The sequence below is a fragment of the Urocitellus parryii genome, chromosome 10 (assembly GCF_045843805.1).
Source record: "Urocitellus parryii isolate mUroPar1 chromosome 10, mUroPar1.hap1, whole genome shotgun sequence".
NCBI lineage: Eukaryota > Metazoa > Chordata > Mammalia > Rodentia > Sciuridae > Urocitellus > Urocitellus parryii.
This window is the reverse complement of record NC_135540.1, coordinates 48718865-48739157: the sequence shown is the minus strand read 5'-3', so window position 1 is coordinate 48739157 and position 20293 is coordinate 48718865. Positions and strand designations below refer to the sequence as shown.

General features: G+C 33.9%; 1 protein-coding gene across 1 annotated transcript in view; it reads right to left on the bottom strand.

The window, feature by feature from the left end:
- The window catches only part of Bank1 (B cell scaffold protein with ankyrin repeats 1), a 231081-nt gene that overhangs the window by 123311 nt on the left and 87477 nt on the right, over positions 1-20293 (bottom strand). Inside the window, exon 7 of the mRNA XM_077803113.1 lies at positions 17219-17415. Coding sequence (XP_077659239.1) covers positions 17219-17415 — 197 coding nt within the window. The remainder of the gene's footprint in view (positions 1-17218; positions 17416-20293) is intronic.

The window sequence follows — 20293 nt, the reverse complement described above, 5'->3', positions numbered from 1 at the left end:
AAAAAAAATGTCGTATGAAATTCAAACTTTCCAACTTAATTGTTATTCTTATTAGTGGTAATGTATCGACAGTGGTTCATTAATGGGGGCAAATGTACTTCAGAAGCCTAAGATGTTAATCACAGAAACAACTGGACCAGAGGCACATGTTAACTCTGGCACTATCTTCAAAACTTTTCTGTTGTCCTAGTAACCCACTAATAATAGATTTTGTCAAATCTATTCTAAAATGGTAAATTTGTTTTAAAGATATATTGAATAAAATGACCTTCATATCTGTCCTTTTTTTTTCTTATTAGGAAAAGTGAAGGGAAGTCCCTGCTATTGAAGTACTTAATATACAAAGCATTAATCATTCTAATTGCATTCATTTATCTGGAGATAAGTAAATATCTCAAAATCATGTCCAGGGGAGGGAAACTTTTAAAAGGACACATCTCTTAGGAACAATAATTAAAGAAATTAATTAGAGCAAGATGACAACAGATGAATGAGCTCTATGCACTTTGGTTTATAGATACATCAAATGGTCAATAGGGAAGCTAGGAAATGAATCTGTTCTTGTTCAAGTTAATGTTGTTATTTAGAAAATATCTGAGTAGAACCAAAGAAGTTAACTTGTTGAGGAATATCTGTTTCAGTGATTTTAGTATTATATCTGAAAATTACTTTCTTTTACAATTTTTTTTAGTTGTAGATGGACACAATATCTTTAATTATTTATTTTTATGTGGTGCTGAGGATCAAACCCAGTGCCTCACACGTGCTAGGAAAGCACTCTAACACTGAGCCACAACCCTAATCCCTGAAATTTACTTTCTTATTGATGTATTTTACTTTACCTTTGCTTATGCCTTCACAATATATGGACACATTTAAATGAAGTATTATTAAAATTATGTCAGCAATGCAGTTTTATTTATCACATCCGTGCCCATAAAGTGATAATAAAAATCATGTGTGGCAGGGATGGTTCTCACTATGTGTTCCACAACATTGTTCAGAATTCTCTGTAGTAGGATTGGGGTCATGTGATCAGTTTGGATCAATGATTTGTGAGAGGTGATGCTATTCTGTAGTTCTGGGAAGAGGCAGTTGAAAGTTTGGGTCTCTAAACCTCCTTCTCTCTATTCCCTTACCCTTGCAGTCTCAGAAGGCAAGTTTGGAGACATTGCTGTTTTAAGGTGTGAAGCATTTGCCAGTCTAGTTACTGCGTGGGGCAGACCCACCTCCTCAAACTCTGTCAAACTATGTTGAACATGTAATATGTATGACATACTGCATGATGTCCTAAGACACTGTAACTTGCCTGTTGCTATATTTAGTGATAATCACTCTGCAACTAGCAAGGAAAATTGCACATATTTTAAGAAACTAAAATTGTATTTTAGGATGTCTTGTTAGAGGCAGTCAGAAGTAGAGCAGCTTTATGAAATAACTATAAGGTATGCTTGACCCCAAATCACAGTATTTTAACCCATAGAGGGTTTTATAAAATTCTCTAATTTAGAAAAGAGCAGATGTAGAAGTTATGACTGGGAACAGAGGCCCTTGGAGAACCCACTTGGGAAAGAAAATGACTGTTATCAAATCAGGAAAAATGAAATAAATTCAAAATATTGAAAGAATGGTGCTATGAGCAGTAGATTAATTTCATTGGCTAGTATTTCAGGCAAGGATATGCTCAGGTAGAGAGGGTGGTAAGAGCTATATCTTGGTCTATGACTTTCAGGAATATGGGATAAGGAAACCACAGTGTTTGCAAGGTAGGCCGAGTTATTATTGCTGGAGGCAAAGAGAGATGGATGTGGAGTAAATGTAAAGTATTTTTGGGACTATGTGTAAGGCGATGCACATAGCATATTTTTAATAAAACATGGGGAATGAATAGGGAACACCTGCATGCAAAGGTCTTAAAGACCAATTTTGGAACACAGTGTCATTAGTCATTATCATGACAGCGAAAGAGTTTTATGGCCTCAGATTTCCCAAGAGCTATCTGCCATTCATGTAATCATGGCTGATATATGTGATGTCAGGGCTTTTTTTTTCTCCCTGTTAATTAAACTTAATAGGAATGCAGTGAAAGGCTTTGTCCCATAATTGGTAGATTCTCTAAGGCCCCCCCTAAACTGATTACTTGGGAGAAAAGATGGCAGGTTCTATCAATCATGACATTACATATAAACAAGATTTTCAATAGCATTTGATGATACATTAGGTAATAACTATGACTTATTGAATTCAAAGAATACCTCTTTTCCCTCCCCCCTTTTTACCTTCATTGGCAATTTCAAAAATTAAAATAAATATGTTCTCAAAAAGTAGACTATGGGCCTTGGGTTAAGGCGTAAATGGTGTATTTCTCTCCAATCAACTAATAAGTAGTCCCAGTGGCCCACTAATGAGCAATATATATATTTTTCGTAAAATTAGCAGCCCACAGAAAGATTTACATTTCAATTTATGTCCACAAGGCAATTTTCTGACACTGCTATTTTCCTGACTTACTTCTTAAGAATTTTTCTTACAACTTTCAGAAAAGCAATGTGGATGTTCAATTCTACTATGTTCATTTACATTGATGGGTTTCTTCAAACTTGAAAAGATTTTTCATTCAAAAACAAAACAAAACAATGATCCTTGTCCTCATGGTGCTTACATTCTAGGGTTGGAGTGAAGTGGGGTGTAAGTAGACAATAAATGCTACAATGTATGTTCTGAAAAGTGATAAGTTCAATGGCAAAGAGAAAAAGCAAGACTTTTCTTGTTTTCTGGATTTCTAAGTGAAGAAACTTGATTTCTAAGTGAAGAGGGTGTCAGGATTAGTAATTTTAATCATATTGGTCAGAGTAGACCTCATAGAGCCGATGGCATTTCGGCAAGGAGTTAGCCACCGTCTTGATAGGAAAGAGTAGCTAAATATTGTTCATAAAATACGTGTACAATACATTGCGGCTTTGGTCAACATGTATGAAATTTGAAAGAATTTCCTAGAGAAGCTGTTTTAAAATGGCCTTAGAGTGTCAGTATGGTCACAGTAGTTGTGCTGTATAGGGAATTTAATTTATAAATTATTTTAATAGTTTGTTGTAAGTTAGTAAAGTTTTGTTTTGTTTCAGGATTTTGTTTTTAAGTGATGGTCATGAAGTCACTTGTTACATCAATCAGGAAAGCTTATTAATTTCTGATTGTCTTTCTTTCTTTCTGTGATAATGGAGATAGAATCCAGGGCCTTGTGCATGCCAGGCAAGTGCTCTACCATTGAACTACTCTGCCGCCATGATTGTCTTGACAGAAATGACTCATAAATACCTCTCTAAATCCCTATGACAAAGGAGTCATCTGGATTATATAATTCACTTGTGCTGCATGTGATGACAATTTTCTTTCATTTCCATTAAAGGAATCAAGAGTTTCCCCTTCAATGGTGACAATCATCATTTCCCCTTTATTCCTCTCAGCTGCTTCCCAGTGTAGCCTCTTAGCCAGTCATACAACTCGTTCTACCCTTCCATTTACCTAACTTCACAGGAGAAAGATATTGAAAGAGTCTTTCAAACAAGCACAGCGATGGACCACAATCTCCTTTTTGGAATACAAAGCTGATTAAAGAAGTTCTGTATACCTTAGGGCTGCTAATAAATGTTTTAATAATCCACTGTGTTTCACATCAGTTATTACTAACACATGTTTGACTTGTCTTTGAGGTAGTAAGAGATCCCATTCAAAGGACTTGTGGCTTTACCCTTGGCTCTTAGCTTCATACCCTGGGATCTTGGGGGTGACTTCCAAGCAGAGGCCACCACAACATTTATGGGTGTTGGAGTGAATCGTGCTTTTAGACACTAGTATTTTGCTTTGTTTTGTTTTTAGCAGCAAACTGGAATGGATTAAAAGACTTAAATCACTCTAAATAAACCAGCAATAATTATAAGGGAACCTGACCATGGAATGATGGTGTCTCACAGAACTTACTAAACTGTCCATGGTCGTAGCACTATCAGTTTGGTGTCCTTTAAGCACTGCTATGATGAGGTCTAAATAGAATTTCCTTCCCTGACCAGCTTCTGCTAGACTGGGAGACAGAATTCTTACACTTTCACTGTATATTTGACCATCTGTTGCTATGAACTTGATGCTACTTCCTTGGTCCTGTCTCCATATTACATTGTGCTAGCTGGCTTGACATTCTCCTCGACAGTCATTTCTATGACATTATACATAATAACTTGTATTTAAAATTCATATGGAGCAAAATTTGTCAATATGGTTTGCTTGTAAAGAGATTGCTAACACAGCAGTAAGACTGCCATCCAGGGTAATTCACCTTGGCTACTGATATAACAAAACTTTTGTAAGGAAGATGGTGCCAACAGAACAGCCATATAAAACCTTGTACCCCTTTAATATGTGTTTCTTCCACTGACTTGTTTTCCTGGAAAAGAAATTACTCCCAGTGGTGGTGAACATTAGTGGATAATTTACAATTCTGTAGGAGAGATAGTAAATTGATACCCACATATATTAGTATATCCTATCAACTCTGATATAATCTCATCCAATTTATAGTCTGATAAAGGAAAAAATATCTAGTCTTGAATTTACTAATATATTGTGTTGGCACATGCCATGAAGATGCCTTGAAAAGCAGGGAAAGCTATACTGCCTGGAATTTTTACTTATGTCACCACATGATATTAGCTATATGTTGCTAAATGTAACTTCTGGGTATTTTCATGATGGAAACTTGAATTTTTCTTGGACTCAGAGACTCCATTGACTTCATAAGTAGAAGACAGACCAAAATAAAATAGTAAACATATTCATTTTCCAGGCTAAGGGAATGTTATAGTTCAACCTACTTCAGGGGAAATTTGATGAATATTGTCCCCTGCATTTATTATAGGAGACATACCCTAAGTCGGAATAAAAAAATATGAAATATTCATGAGTCATATAATTGGTTTTTAATTAGAAGATCAAGTGTTAATAATTCACTCACAAAGTGATTAAAATATTAAAATATGTTTGGAAGGAAGTTTAGAAGTGATAATGATAACACTACAAACTTTGCTAGGCCTTTACCAATTCCAAAGACCTTCTATATGTATAATATGAACCTTAAACAATCTGGTGTTCATGATATAGATTTAGAAAGGAATAAAAATACAGGGTTTCCTTTTTCATTTCTTCCTTCTCTAACAATTCCTACCATATCAGACATAGCACAAGCGCTGGCCATGTATTGGGGAGGATTATAGCACAATGATGAGGCCAACATTCCCTTCAGTGGTGTTGTATGGAGAGAAGGTTTGAATGCCAAGGAGAGAACAGAAGAGATTAGAAGTGAGAACCTGGCTTACTCAGGAAGCATTTAAAAAAAAATAAAACTTAGATCACTGACTCCTTTTGTCCCCATACAAAATTCATTTTCTTTCTGTTTTACTCTTATAGACTAGGTAAAATTGGAAAGAATCATCCTAATAATAAAGGAATTCATGAAGTGATACCATAAAATTCATAGGCTTTTATTATTATTGAGAAATATTTTTGGAAGCCATTTGATACTTTTATAGTTCAACTATCTAACTTGCAAGTCTCAGTTTTCTGAAATGTAAACAAAGTAGAAATTACAAAGAGGAACTTGGAATAAGGTGGAAAGGAATACATTTTCCAAACTAACCTACCATATAATGGGTCCTCAACAAAATTCTCACCTCCCAGTGCTTCTCACTCTTACCGTGCAATTGAATTGAGCTGTTGGCCTGTTCAGCAATGTAGTCCAATACTGCAGTAATGAACCAGATTGCTTGGATAACTGGCATTCTTTCCTCCAAATGCAAGATTGATAGGTTCAATATAAGTCTATGCAGTTACCCATTCTTGTAATAGAGAGTTCTCATTAAGGAAATGGATTAATTGGCTTACTGATGTTTTACTGAGAGCCAGATTTGAATAAGTGGACTCAGCAGTACAGAGAAAAGAAAATTAAACAGTAATAAGGGGAGAAATGTGCTTGTTTAGGCTGAAATCTCAGCCACAGGCTCCAATGAAGACTCTCAGTTTAAGATTTGTCACTATGAATGGACATTATTGTCTGACAGATAAAAATGCTCTGCTCCCCCCTCCCCACAGTTCACTTTCTCTCCACGACACTAGAGGATGGATGGATGTTGTCCCCTCCTGCAACATGAGGAATTCCAATCCATGTATCAGGAAACATGCATTTGAAATAGAACCATGCTTCCCTCTTGTTTCCACAAACATCTAAAAAGACATGTTGGGGACAAACTAAATTAAAGTAAAATATTTATCAGCATTTTCTCCAAAGTATCACAGAACTCATATTTCATTACAGGATTTGATATTTCCCTCTCTTGTCTGTCAACGAATCACGATTCCCTCTTTTCAATATTTGCAAAGTCTTATTATGATGATTAATTTTAAGGAGTAGTCTGTAATATGCAAACACAAATATCCGTATACATATTGCTAAATCCAATAGTTGATTCTCTTTCTTATTTGGTTGCTCTGACAGGAAAATTTGACACAGCTGACCACTATGTCATCTGTGAAAATCATTTATTTTTCTTTCCTTCCAGGTCAATAGATGCATTGATGTTTTCCTTTTCTGCAAAGACTCTCTATTACCTCAACTTCTAAACATTGGAATTTCTAGTAGGCATTTCAAATTTAAGATGTCTGAAGCTAAGCTACTGGTATCTCTCAACAAAAGGGTTCTTCAGACAGAATCATTCCAGTAAGCAGCAATTAATCACTTCCTTTGCTTCCTCCAGCATCCTTGGAACTATCAACAATTACTTTCTTTCACACCGCAGAATCAAAAAATCCATGAACCTTCTTGGTTCTAGTGTAAAATACTGCTTCTGTCTTTGCTGCTGTCATTCCAGTCTAAACTACCACCATTTTATCACCAACATCTGGATTATTGGAGTAATCTAATCAGGTCTCATTCCTCCTGTCCTTTCCCACTAATCTGTTGTCCATGGTTGAACTCAAGTCTAGTTCAATTGAAATGAGAACATATCATGTCTCTCCTCAGCATTCTCTTATGGCTTTCTTTCTATAAAATCCTGAATCCTCACCATTGATTGTGTATTAATCAGCTTTTCACTCTCGTGACCAAATTCCCAGATCAGAAGAACTTTGAGGAGGAAAAGTTTATTTTGAGCTCACAGTTTCAGAGGTCTTAGTCCCTGGTTGGCTGACTCCATTGCTCTGAGTTGGAGGCAAAGCAGAACATGGCAAAAGGATGTGGTGAAGGAAAGCTGCTCAACTCATGGCAGTTTAGAAGCACAGAAAGAGAGCCTCAGCAAGGCACTAGGGACACATATAAACTCCAGTCACACTCCTGGTGACCTACTGCCTCCATCATCCCCATCTGCCTAGAGAGACCACCCAGATAGTCTGTTCAAATTATTAATCCACCAAGTGGATTAATCCACAGACTAGGTTACAGCTCTCAGAATCTAATCATTCCATCACTGAATATTCCTACTTTAAAACAGTAGCTTTTATGGGATACCTTATATCCAAATCATGACAGCTGGGGAGGATCTACAGATTCTGCTTCTAGACACTTTTCTGACTCCATTTATCATTCTTCCCTCTCTCTCTAGTTTTCTATGGCTTCAGTGACATTGGCCTACTTCCTCTTTTCTAGATGTGCACGATGGGGCCTCTACACTTGCTGTACTGTTTTCTGTTCTTGGAATACTTTCTCCTCAGACACCTGTATGACTTTATGCTTTGTAGCTTTCAGATTGTTACTAAGAGGCCTCCTCAGTGAGTACTTCCCTGACTACTCATTTTTAAATTGCTCCTCCCTTCCAACCCTTCCCACACACTACTTTGCACAAGGTGATGACGTCTATTTCTTCTTGGCCTAAAATACCAGTGGTCTTTAGATACATTCTATGTCTTATTTATTTGTGTATAGTCTTTTTTCCCACTAGGGCAGGAATTTTAATCATTTTGAATTTACAGGGCTTGGAAAAAAAATGCTTGGTACCTAATATCTACTGAGTAAATATTTCTTCAATCAATCAATAATTGATCAGCTCAACTAAAATTAGGGAGACTATTTATTTTCAGGCTCATATAAGAACTGGTTAATTTACTTATAATAAGCTCAAATTTTAGCCTTCACTGAAACCATCTATTTTACTTTCATACTATATTTCATTGAAGCAAAATAAATCAATCATAATCTTTACTTTTTCACATTATATATATATTTCAAGGAAGACATTGCTGCACAAGAAAAGTTGAAAAAATAATATTGCTCAGTTTCAGAGCTATATTTGATGAATATTCATTTCTTTTTAATATACAAATCTATGTTTTTTTTTTCATTTGGCCTCAAATCCTGAAGAGACCTTTATATACATTAAAAAATAGGACCATGGCATGATACTTGTAGACAAGTACATACTTATTTGCATTGAATTATAGTTTTTCTATCTTCAAGTGTAAAGAGTGACTAAAATTTAAGCTCAATTAAAAGAGAATTTTTAAGAACCCTGTTTTCCTAATAAAATTTTGATGATTTGCTTTGTATACTTTCCTTCTCACAGGAAAATGCGATTGTGTTTATTTCATGAGGTCCGCTTTCTAAAGCTATGGTGTCAATACCGATTGCTTTAATTAGCATTTGTGATTAATTTTGCACCCTGAAATTGCCTTTCCTTTTGACCAGCAGGCATGTGGGTGACAACTCTCAGTTCTACACAGCTAATTGGTTAGAAAGAAACCAGAAAAAAAACAAAGGAACACGAATTTAGAAGGTTTCTAAGAAATTATAAGTCTCAGAATAATAAAAAAATGTGGGGCCCTAAAGGGTCTTAAAAGACCATTTAGTTACCATATGCAGGGATGTGACCCTCAGTAAATGCTGAGGTCACTAGCTTCTGAAGTAAATATGTCAAAGAAAAGGAATTACCTGTTGAGAATGAGATACCGTTTCAACCTCGAAAAAAATATGTTAATGGTGTATTAATGATCTCTATTGGAGATGAACTGTAAGCACATGTACATTATTTCCTGCTGTTACTTTCATGAATTGCCTTGTTACCTGTGGGTATTTAATTAATTTTAATGTAATGAGTATAAAAATCACTACCTACTGAGCCAATGGGCAATCAAAATCATATTGTCACTTGTCCTCATTTACCATGGGTGCATTCTCAGCAGCTAAGGCACTTGACACACTGAAGATCAGAGCAGAGATGATATAAATTCTTCTGAAATATGCATTTGCTATGGCTGAGATGCCACCCCAGCTGTTTTGCATGCCCTCTGCAAGAGGAGAGTGGGTACATAGGGTTTAAATCATCCCTGAGGCACTTACTTGGGGATTAACATTCAAATATATATCATAGGAAAAAATCTCATTTTGGAACAAATTCATGACATCTCCTCAAAAGGCTAATATTTTCCTTTGCCAAGGATAATGTGAGACGTGGCTCCTCATCTCAGCTGTTTCTTGTTCAAACTGCCAACAGAGTCATTAAACTTAGAATAATTTTTTAACAGTAAATTACTTTTTAAAATACTGATCATACAATTCAGGGAAATTATGCAGTAAAGAAGTAAATAGATCTTGACATGAGAAATATAGTAGATACCTATGCTATGAGAAACATGAATATATTTTTAAATAAGATAGAATTTTTAGTGTAAAATAACAAAACAAAAGCTCCTGAATGCTGGATTTAATATATTTCTTAGATACAGGCCCATTCAAGAAACTGGAAGCACAAAACATATACTATATGTGCATCCTAAAACCTCTTGTTTGTTGGAGTTGAGGATGAATTTTGTTTGTTATGATATAAATTGATAATGAAATAATGTGTTTACATGTGTGCACTGAAAAGCACTCAAGGTCTTTTCAGATATTTAACTCATCTTGATTTTCCCCACTGAGGTTTGTTTCCATTTTCCTCTGGAAGGACTGCACTATCATGGAGATTAGCTGCATGGTGTCCTGATCTTGCTTTCACTTCCTCCTGTGTGGAAGCCGACTGATGGATATGATGGATATTAACCCAGGAATTTTTTTTTTTTTTAGGATTTCATTCTGTATATAAGTAAAGTTAGAGTATATAGATACTTTAAGCTTTTCTAGAAAATTTTTGAAAATAGTAATCATTTATTACATAGCATCACATTGAGAAAACAACAACTATGATGACATCTGTGAATAGTTCTTACTGAGTTACAGATGGAGTATTTACTTGACTGTTAAATCAAACGAACACTATTTTAGGGAGAAAGAGATCATTTTAAACCATGTCATACACTGGGCTTAATGACCATCTTTGTTTCAAAAAAAAATGAACATGGAAATAATTCTGAACACAAATACTGTAAGGAGAATTACATTTTATGACAACTAATTTAATAAAAACCCAAGATTACACTATGAAAAAGAAAAAAGAAATGTCTTTCTCAATGGTCATTCTATTGATGTTCAGCCTAAGGACAATCTTTAATTGGTCAAATACATTTGGAAAAATCACTTATAGTTTTTCTGCTTTGAATTCAATTGTCTCATACATGTTGCATTGAACATATAACACGTGAGAAAACGTGTAAAAAAATAATAAAATATCGAGTACTTTTTTTCATAGTTAATAGAGCAAGCAGAAATCTCTCTCTCACACTCACACGCACATGCATGCACATACAAACACAGATTTTAAAATACCTACCATGATAGTGTTTGTTTGGGTTTTATAAACGTTTCTTGGTAGATGTTTTACTAAAATGCCATAATAACTTCCAATTTAAACTTTTCCGTTTTAGCTACTTTTCAGATCTCATCATAAGCAGATTCATTTGTCCTAGTATTTACAGACTCAGTCAAAAGGAGACTGGAGCCCTGTTGATCGTATTTATGACATTATTTTAAGTTGAGCTTGTATTTCACTATTGTCATCACTGCTTTTCAAAAAAACCTTTTTTGAGTCATTGACCCCCCCCCAAAAAAATAAAATAAAATTCCATAGTGAATATTAACTTTTTTAGTTTAATAGTTGCATGCTATTTCCTAGGTCATTACTGTAAACAAGATGATAATAATGTGTATTCTACGAAAAAAAATCAATGGATTAGGTTAAGTGTTTGACCCAAGAAGACAAACTTTATATGTGCTCTACTTTCTTCCTACAAAAATTCAGAATCCATTCTTTTCACACAGATGTACTGTTCATATTTCCCATTAAATTATTCTTACTTAAAATCTAATTTATAATTTATTTATCTTCTGCTTCACACAAATTCCATACGATTTCAGTTGTTCCAGTTATGATTCTTCCTTCCATTGTGTAGAAGTTTTGGACACTTGTGTTCATCTGTTTCATCACCTGCTGGGGCATGAGCTATCACTCTACTTGTTTTTTAACAAGTTCAGCTCCAGTGAGACTTTGTTTTGCCTAAAGTACTTTGCTCATTGAGTACATTGCTACCAAGGGGCTTGATTAAATTAAAGTTTGAAGTTTAATTTCCTTGTCTGTAAAATGAAAGAAAAAATACCTAATTCAAACATATTAATATAAGAATATAATGTGAACGTGCCTGGCATAAACAATAATGACATAGATGTGTAATGTAATAATAAAATATATGTATATGTAAAGCAAGTATGTATATATATATACATACACACATATATATTTTATATGTACACACACATACACGCACACGTTAAAGATGTTTGTTAATGGAAGAATCCATATAATGGAATGCATGATGCAAAAGAGAGGGCTTGATCCTTGATGGCCTAAACTTGGAATGAATAACAATCAATTGAAAGAAAATAAGGAAAATGCATATCACTCTTTGTGAATCTTCTATATACTTAATGCTTTCATATTAATTTAATTGTAAGACATCCCTTCAAGAATTATTTTTTCCCAAGGATGTAAATTTGGGTTTTAATGAAATTAGGCTTAAAATTCAGACCTGGCTGAGTCCCAAGGTTCTGTGTGTGAGATGAAATGAAAAATTAGAGAAAGAAGAAAAGAGAGTTAAGAGAGTTTAGATAGGACTTTTAGAGCTGCAGAGCAAGGACATCAAAACTTGAGAATCTGGGGAAGAGAACAATTCGACAAGAGCCACTATGGTGCATTCAAAGGGATTTTAGAAAGAAATCGCTAAGTAGCTTCAAAAGCACAAATGAGATATGAATTTGTAATGTGTGCAGTCAAGTGCAGATATGAGACTTAATCCAGTTTCCTCAGTTCTAACAGAACATCAATATTGAGTAAAAGCTGGAATTCTAAAATTCATTGTAGTCTAGCCTATTAAAAAATTATGCTGAAGACAGTAATCTATGAATTCCCTAATAACAGTCTTTTAAAACCTAAATATATTGAGAATTGACCAATGTGAAATCTAGTTAGGGTTACCTTTGCATAAGTGAGAGCAAACAAGTCTTTAAACTGAACACTTGCTTTCTTTCCCATCAGAGAGTAAATACATCCCAGGCACCTTCTGATCACCTGATGGCAAGAGAGGTGGGTGGCCTATTAGCCATTGTTCCTAAAAAGTCAGCTAGTGAAAGTATACAGAAAACTAATTTTCCTATTTTTAAAATTTTCCTGAAGAATCTCTATGATTAAGATCTTATTACTATTGACCCAAAACCATATGAATGAATATTGTAGAGAAAGAAAAAAAGGTATTTTTTTGAAAATTGAACCTAAGGTAAAAGACTGTTGGTTCTTCAGTTCCACCACCAGCTGACAGAGGAAGACATATTTTCCTTCTCTATTTACACATTGATGCAATCATTTTGTTAGGGTTTAAATTGATGGGGATGGAGAGGTGATATACTTGAGACAAAAAAGAAAAAAAATTACTTATATCATTTTGCTTAAAATACACACTAATATTTGTTGTATGCTTTATCTTAAATCTCAAAGTGCCTTTCTGTGTATGTGTGTGTGTGTGTGTGTGTGTGTGTGTGTGTGTGTGTGCAGTACTGAGAATTGAACCCAGGGCTTCACACATGCAAGGCAAGCCCTCTAGCACTAAGCCACATCTCCAGCCTGTCAAAATGTTGCTTGATCTAAGGCTAGGTTCCAGTTTATATTCAATTTTTCCATATTTTTTAAACTTAAAATATATGTTTTTAAGTGAATTATATATTCATCAATATTGACACTTGTTATTTGAAATTGTCTGGGTTTTCCTCAAGAATTCTGTTAGCAAATTGTGGTTCATACTTAGTTGTGGATTGAAATACCACATTTTTGCCCTTTGTTCATCCATCTTTCATATTAATTTTCACAGAGGACATTGCCAGAAACTGAAAAATGAATAAACATTTGAAAGATTTTATAGATTGTAGAAATACATAGTTTATCATTCAGTAATAGCTGAAAATAATAAAGAAGCATATTTCATCTAACCCCAGTTATAATGGCAATTTTCAAGAATATAAGTAATAATAAGTGTTGGCAAAGATGTGGGAAAAAAGTACTCTCATATATTTTGGTGGGACTGTAAATTAGTGTAACCACTCTGGAAAGCAGTATGGAGATTTCTCCAAAACCTAGAAATGGAACCACCATATGATTCAGATATCTCACTCCTCAGTATATATAAAAAAGATATAAAATCATCATGTGCTAGGGATACAGCCACATCAATGTTCATAGCAGTACAATTCATGATAGCCAAGCTATGGAACCAACCAAGGTATTCTTCAACAGATGAATGAATAAAAATTGTGTTATGTATGCACATTGGAATATTACTCAACCATAATAAAGAATGAAATTATGGAATTTCCTGGTAAATTGATGGAAGTAGAGACTATCATGCTGAGTGAAATAAGCCAGGCTCAGAAAGCTAAAGGTCAAATGTTTTCTCTGATGTATGAAAGCTAGTTCAAAATAAGGAGAAAAAGAGAGAGAGAAAGAAAAACAGTCAAAGAGAAGAGGGAAGGAATTCCATCAAAATACAACAAAGATCAGTAGACTAAATGAAGGGGACTGAGGTGGGGAAAGAAGGGATGGAATAAAGGAAGAACAGCAGAATGAATCTGACCTAATTTTCCTATGTATGTATCTGAACAGTGAATTTCACCATCATTCATAAGACACTATAAAACAGTCTAAAAGTAAATAGCACAAAGATCAGTATAATAAAGAGAAGGGAATGGGGAGAGGGAGGAGGAGATGAAAAGGGCAAGTACTGGGAATGAATTACAGAAAATTGTATTCCATGCTTTTATAATTATGTCAAAATGTACCCTAATGTTATGTATAACTAAAAGAACCAATAACAAAAGAAGTGTAGGTGTTAGCTAGATAACTTTATCAAACCTTGAAAGCAATTCACAAGAGGCTCTGTTCATAAATTATGAATAAATTATTGACTTCCCAAAAAAGATGTCATAAAATAATTTAAGTATTATGATTTTTAGACATACTCCCCTTCCTCCCCACAACTCTTTCTTCTCCTTTACATAGCTAACACTAAAATATGGATGTCACTTGGTTTATGAATGCATTATTTTCTGTATTTTTCTAAAAGCAAAATGGCTTCTTCTTTTTACTCACTTTATTAAGTTTTGTGACTCCCTGTGAGATTCTAAAATGAACATTACATTGATAGGGGATTAGGAAGAATTCAACAGATAAGCAAATCAATCAGAGGCAAAATGTATTTCAATTAAAAATAGATTTTTTTTTAAACATAAAAAGGTATGGTCCATTGGTGGTTGGTAAATGTGCAACTTGAAAGATATCTGTCGTTTTAGCTCCTCAGAAATAATAGTTCATAGAAAATGTGAATGCACATGAGAAAATCTTTGATTTATCAGAGTGTGTTTATAAAACAAAAGCAATGCAAATACTATTAAAATATAGTATTTTAACAGCAAAATGAGATCCCACAGTTTTCCTTTATTAGGTTTAGATAAAATAAAATAAATAAAAAATATTTTTTTAGACACAGCTATCATAACTTAGAATAGTGTCACTATCTAGATATCTGGCATACTTTAACTAAGAAGATATGTCTACTTCCAGATTTATGTGGTAAATAAATCAACGTGAAGCTATTTTTCTATGTGTTTCACAGCCTAACTCATGTTTTCATTTTTTAATCACACATTTGCAAATAAGGCCTTTGATAGGTTTCAAAATTATTACACTTAAAATTATCTATAGTCATTAAAATGTACTTGCGGAACTGTTGATCCTTGGAGCATCTTTCTCACTGCACAGCATTCATAGATTGATATCTATCTGATCTACAATGTCTACTAAAAACATTCTGGTAAAATATTACAAGTCATGAGGACAGAATATATAAAAATCATTCAACAAATTTGATAGGCTAATGATCAATTAGAACTCTGCAAAAGGGTGAATAGTCACCTAGAGGGAATGATCATTTCATATCAGTACTATTATTATAGGAACAAAGACATAAATACCCAGAGGATGTAAGAGAAGAAAATATTTCCCACATCTGTAAATTCCCATCTTCTACCCCGCTACCTTCATCATTATCTAGCATTTTATCACTTATAGAGCACATGCAGCTTGCATGGGCTACATCTGTCAAAAGACAGTCTTCTGTGAGAACAGGAACTGAAGTATCACTCTTTGAAAATCAGGGTTTATCTGAGAAAGTAATTCTGGCTGCTGAAACTTCTAGAAAAACTTTTAACCTATGTTCATTAGTGGTTAAAAATTAGAGGATAGATAAAGAGTTGGATATACTGAATAGCAGTATCATGGGAAAATATCCAAGGCCAAATTCACTCCTTGACTTACCTCAGATAGATGCCATGTTGCTCTGGTCAATGACTACACACAGTAATTTTAAAATTTTCTTTTCATCGCTAGGGATTGGATTCAAAGGTGCTTTACCACTGAGCTACATCATCGGCCTTTTTTGTTTCCTTAATTTTAAAATTTGAGGCAGGGTCTTGCTAAGTTGCTGATATTGGCTTCAAGTTTGTGGTAATCTAGCCTCCGTCTTCAGGGTAATTGGAATTACAAATTTGTTCTACCATGGTTGGTTATAGTAGATAATTGTTAAAATGAATGTACCCATCAGATAAACTAGAAGAACTAACTAAATGTTGGCATTTTTGAGAATCACTTAAATCTTTCCAGGAGTGAACATAATGCACTTTTCTAGTTTGAAGGACATGGACTAAAAATCAGATTTTTTATTAATTTTATTACCTTTATTATAAAGATGGCACGAAGATCATTCTAGAGAGTGGATAATATCCATGCTCACTTGTTAACTATTTTGCCATGTTTTACAATTGGAAAAAAAATGGCTATTGTTTGTCATTTCACTCTCTGGAAATTAAAAATGCCAGTGATTTTTTTTAGAAGTCAATATTATATTGACTTAATCTGATAATCGAGAAAAATGCTAAAATGACCTGAATCTGTCTATAGTTTTTCAATGCTCTATATTAACTGCTCATTGACAAAAAAATTATATCTGTTTTGTGGCTCCAAAGATAAATTTTGATGTATTCACCAGCATAATTATTGTCCTATTATATTTCCCCAAGAGCCATTGGAACTATAATTCACTTTCAGCAGCAAAATGTGCATACTTTTGTTACATACAGAAAAAAAGATTGGTTTCTAAACTTGATTATGGAAACACAAAGTGTATTTTATTTACTGAGATAAAATTTTCTCTTGGCTTTATTTTTATAAAACTAGCATCCATTAAAGAATGTTCTGAAATTTGGGATTTCAACATAAATAATAAGAGAAATAAATTTCAGCAACATAAGTTAACTACTCATTGTGTAGGCTTTTTGAACTATTATCAAAATGCATTCATTTAACATAACACTGACCTGTTTTTGTGTGTCTAAAACTACCTTGATTTTAGAAGAAGACTAAAAGTAATAAATTTATTTCTTTTCAATATCAAACAGGCTCTATAGAAGTCAGATAAAGCAGGTTTCAAACATGATGTTTAAAATTGGGAATCAAAGTTGGTTCATGGCAATGCTAGAATAAGTTGACTAATCTTGCAAAACGCTTCTTAAGATGATGGATAGATCAGAACCAACAGATACTGCAAATTAGCCGTGCTACAATATTATTTTCAAAAAAGCAATGTACATGTGCAAATGCACACACACAATTACTTCATAAAAGAGTTTTAGAGGTATAATAAGAAAAAACCTTACTGAGAAATCTTCGAAGATTTTCTTGAGTTCTTTGTGACCACACCTTTCAGCAATCTGTGCTGGGTCTGAACCATCCATATTTTTCATCTTAGATGCCCAGATTGCTCCTGAACATTGTAGCAAATGAATAGCCAGGTTCTTTAAACCAAATTTTGCTGCACAGTGGAGAATAGTTGGTAGTTGTTTGGCATGAGTATCTGAAATCATAGTAAATAATAGGAATTAATATGTTTTTATTATATCTCCCATTCCATAAAAAAGTAAAACACAAACCTTTCCCTAAAAGTATTGCCTGCAAAGCAAACAAATGTTAAGTATCTAAGAATGCATCAGTGGTTTTAGCAGTGTAGCATCTTTCTCCTTTTTCTGTTCCTCATCTTAACATAAATACAAGCTACTATTCCCATCAGCATAATGTGGCAATCTTAGTCATAGGATAAATTTAATTTAGAAAGCCACATCAACCTCCTAAATGTAAAACAAAACAAAACAAAAACATTATGGTTTAATAACTCCTTCTGAATGTACTATGAAATAAGGCAAACATTAAATAACAAAATTCTATAAATTCATCTAAAAACTTATTTTGTGTTTTCTACTGCCATGTCTAGTTTGCTTCCTTCTGATTTTGAAATGAACATGAAATTCCTAGAGGTGTTATATAAGACTTCTACAAAATTTTCTTTAAAAAATTAAATGCAACAGGAAATACAGGTGAACACGTTTGTAAGTAACCTCAGTATATAATTTTCCTTCAGGATTTTATGACTTTCATATCCACTTTTAGACTCTGAATTTTACAATTATTTGTAACTGTCAATTAGAAGACATGTATTAATTGTGCATAACTGTAAAAGAATGAATACAAACAGCCATCTTATAGCATGTTCATGTATGAATATGAATCTTATTTATATATACAATTATAATGTACAATTGAAATAATAATAATAATAGGAAGATCAGTAGAGCAAATGATCAGGGGAGAGACAAGAGAGAAGGGAAGGGAAAATGAAGGTACTAGGGAATGAGATTGATCAAATTATGTTATGTGCATGTATGAATATGGCATAATAAATTCCACTATTATGTATTATTTAATGAACCAATAAACATACCAAAATTTAAAACTAAAAAAAGAAAAACATAAACTGATGAATGACTTTTCTACACTTTTAGTAGATGATGTAGGTATATCTATAGTTATATTTTAACAATTAATGTACTTGCTCTTCCTTATATGTTGCGCAATGGGTCAAAATGAGTGAAAATTATATTACATGGGGTACATACCCACATTTCAAATTGAAAATAATGTATTTTCTTGGAAATAAATAATTATTAATTAATAATGAATTATTGTTTACTTAACAATTATTTGCACCACAAGGCATTATAGACATACAATTTTCTGCTATAGTTACACCAGGTCAGAGTTAATAAAGAAAAGCTATATCATAATGTCAAATTTTTACATGCTTGATCACCTAACTCTTTGCTATATTATATAATATATTAAACAATAACAAACTTCCTTAATTATATGTTTTTATATACCCCAGACAGTAGCAAGCATTAATGAATAGTCCAGGTGTTTCTTAAAAAACACTTACTGGGGAGCCTGCCCTGTGTCCTGGGCATTCATTCATCGTCAAACAATGGATGCTGCTCAGGTAATATTCTATGTGTGACTCTGGAGTAGTACATGCTTTTCCTTGATATTCATTAGACTTTAACTCTGGATCACATGATTATTAATATTTTTGCTTAAAGACATTAATGTCCCTATTGGCTTTTGAAATATTTATAAAATATAATTTACATTTAAAAGTGTACTAGTGAATGATGAGTTAGATGAGGTCTGATAACTGTATGCAGCCGTGTTACCCATACTCAAAATAAGTTAAATAATGCATTTTATCATCACTGAAAGTGCACTTATGCTCCATTCTAGTCAATTCCTCACTTCGAGTCAACTACATTGTAAATTTTATGAACATGGATAGTTTTGTTTTATTTTTTTTAATATTTATTTTTTAGGTGTAGATGGACACAACACAATGCTTTTAATTTTTTGTGGTGCTGAGAATCAAACCTGGGTTCTGCCCATGCTAGGCGAGTGTTCTACCGCTGAGCCACAATCCCAGCCCAAGATAGTTTTATTTTGTCTTGGGTTTCATGTAGATAGGATTATACAGTACATGCTCTTGTGTTCTATTGTCTTGTGGCCTGCTGAGGGCCATTGCCAAGTAGGAATGACGCATCGAAATTTCCTTGCCAGTGTACCCCATGTTAAATGGACTTGCCTTGGAATTTCGCTGTTGACATTGCATGTAAGGTGACCTTGCTCAAGGACCAGGGCGGATCCGGGTTTAGAGCTGATCAGGTTTGAGGAAGTATCCCGCTCCTTGAGTTTAAGGCGTTCCCAGTTTAAGACAAGTTTAGGGCGTTCCCGGTTTAAGACAATAGGGGTTTTAGGGAAGTTGTAGGTTGAAGATTATTGCTGCTGGGATTAGGGTGTTCCTGCTGCTTGGAGATTCAAATGGGATTTGGAAAAAAGCCTCGTGGAGTAGGTGAATTGCGCGGGCAGATTTTGGATTTCCCCTGAACATGTGTGGAGGCCGGTGTGAGTTCGGGAATAAAGAATTGCTGTCTGAATCTACAAAGCTGTGAGTGGCTCATGATCTTGTGCCCAGCCAAGACATTGCCAGTGGCCTATTTCTAGTGAGAAGTTTAATTTTTATGATTGCTGTCCTGCATGGAATGTATTTTCCCCAACACCTACTCCCGGATACTTTTATAATTTCCTTTTTGTCTTTGATTTTGTCATGGCTAGGTATAAATTTTTTTTATTTACACTACTTGGGGTTTGCAAGGCTTATTGAATCTGTGAGTTGATACCCTTCATTAATTTTGAATAATTTTCAGCCACTATTTCCTCAAATATTTCATTTTACTTCTTGCTCACCTTAGTCAGGAATGTTATCATATATAGCTTGAATCAGAGTTGAGCTCAATTAATATAAAGACGAGTTAAGCTTAGTCAATCATATGACTTTATTTAGATTCAGTGTA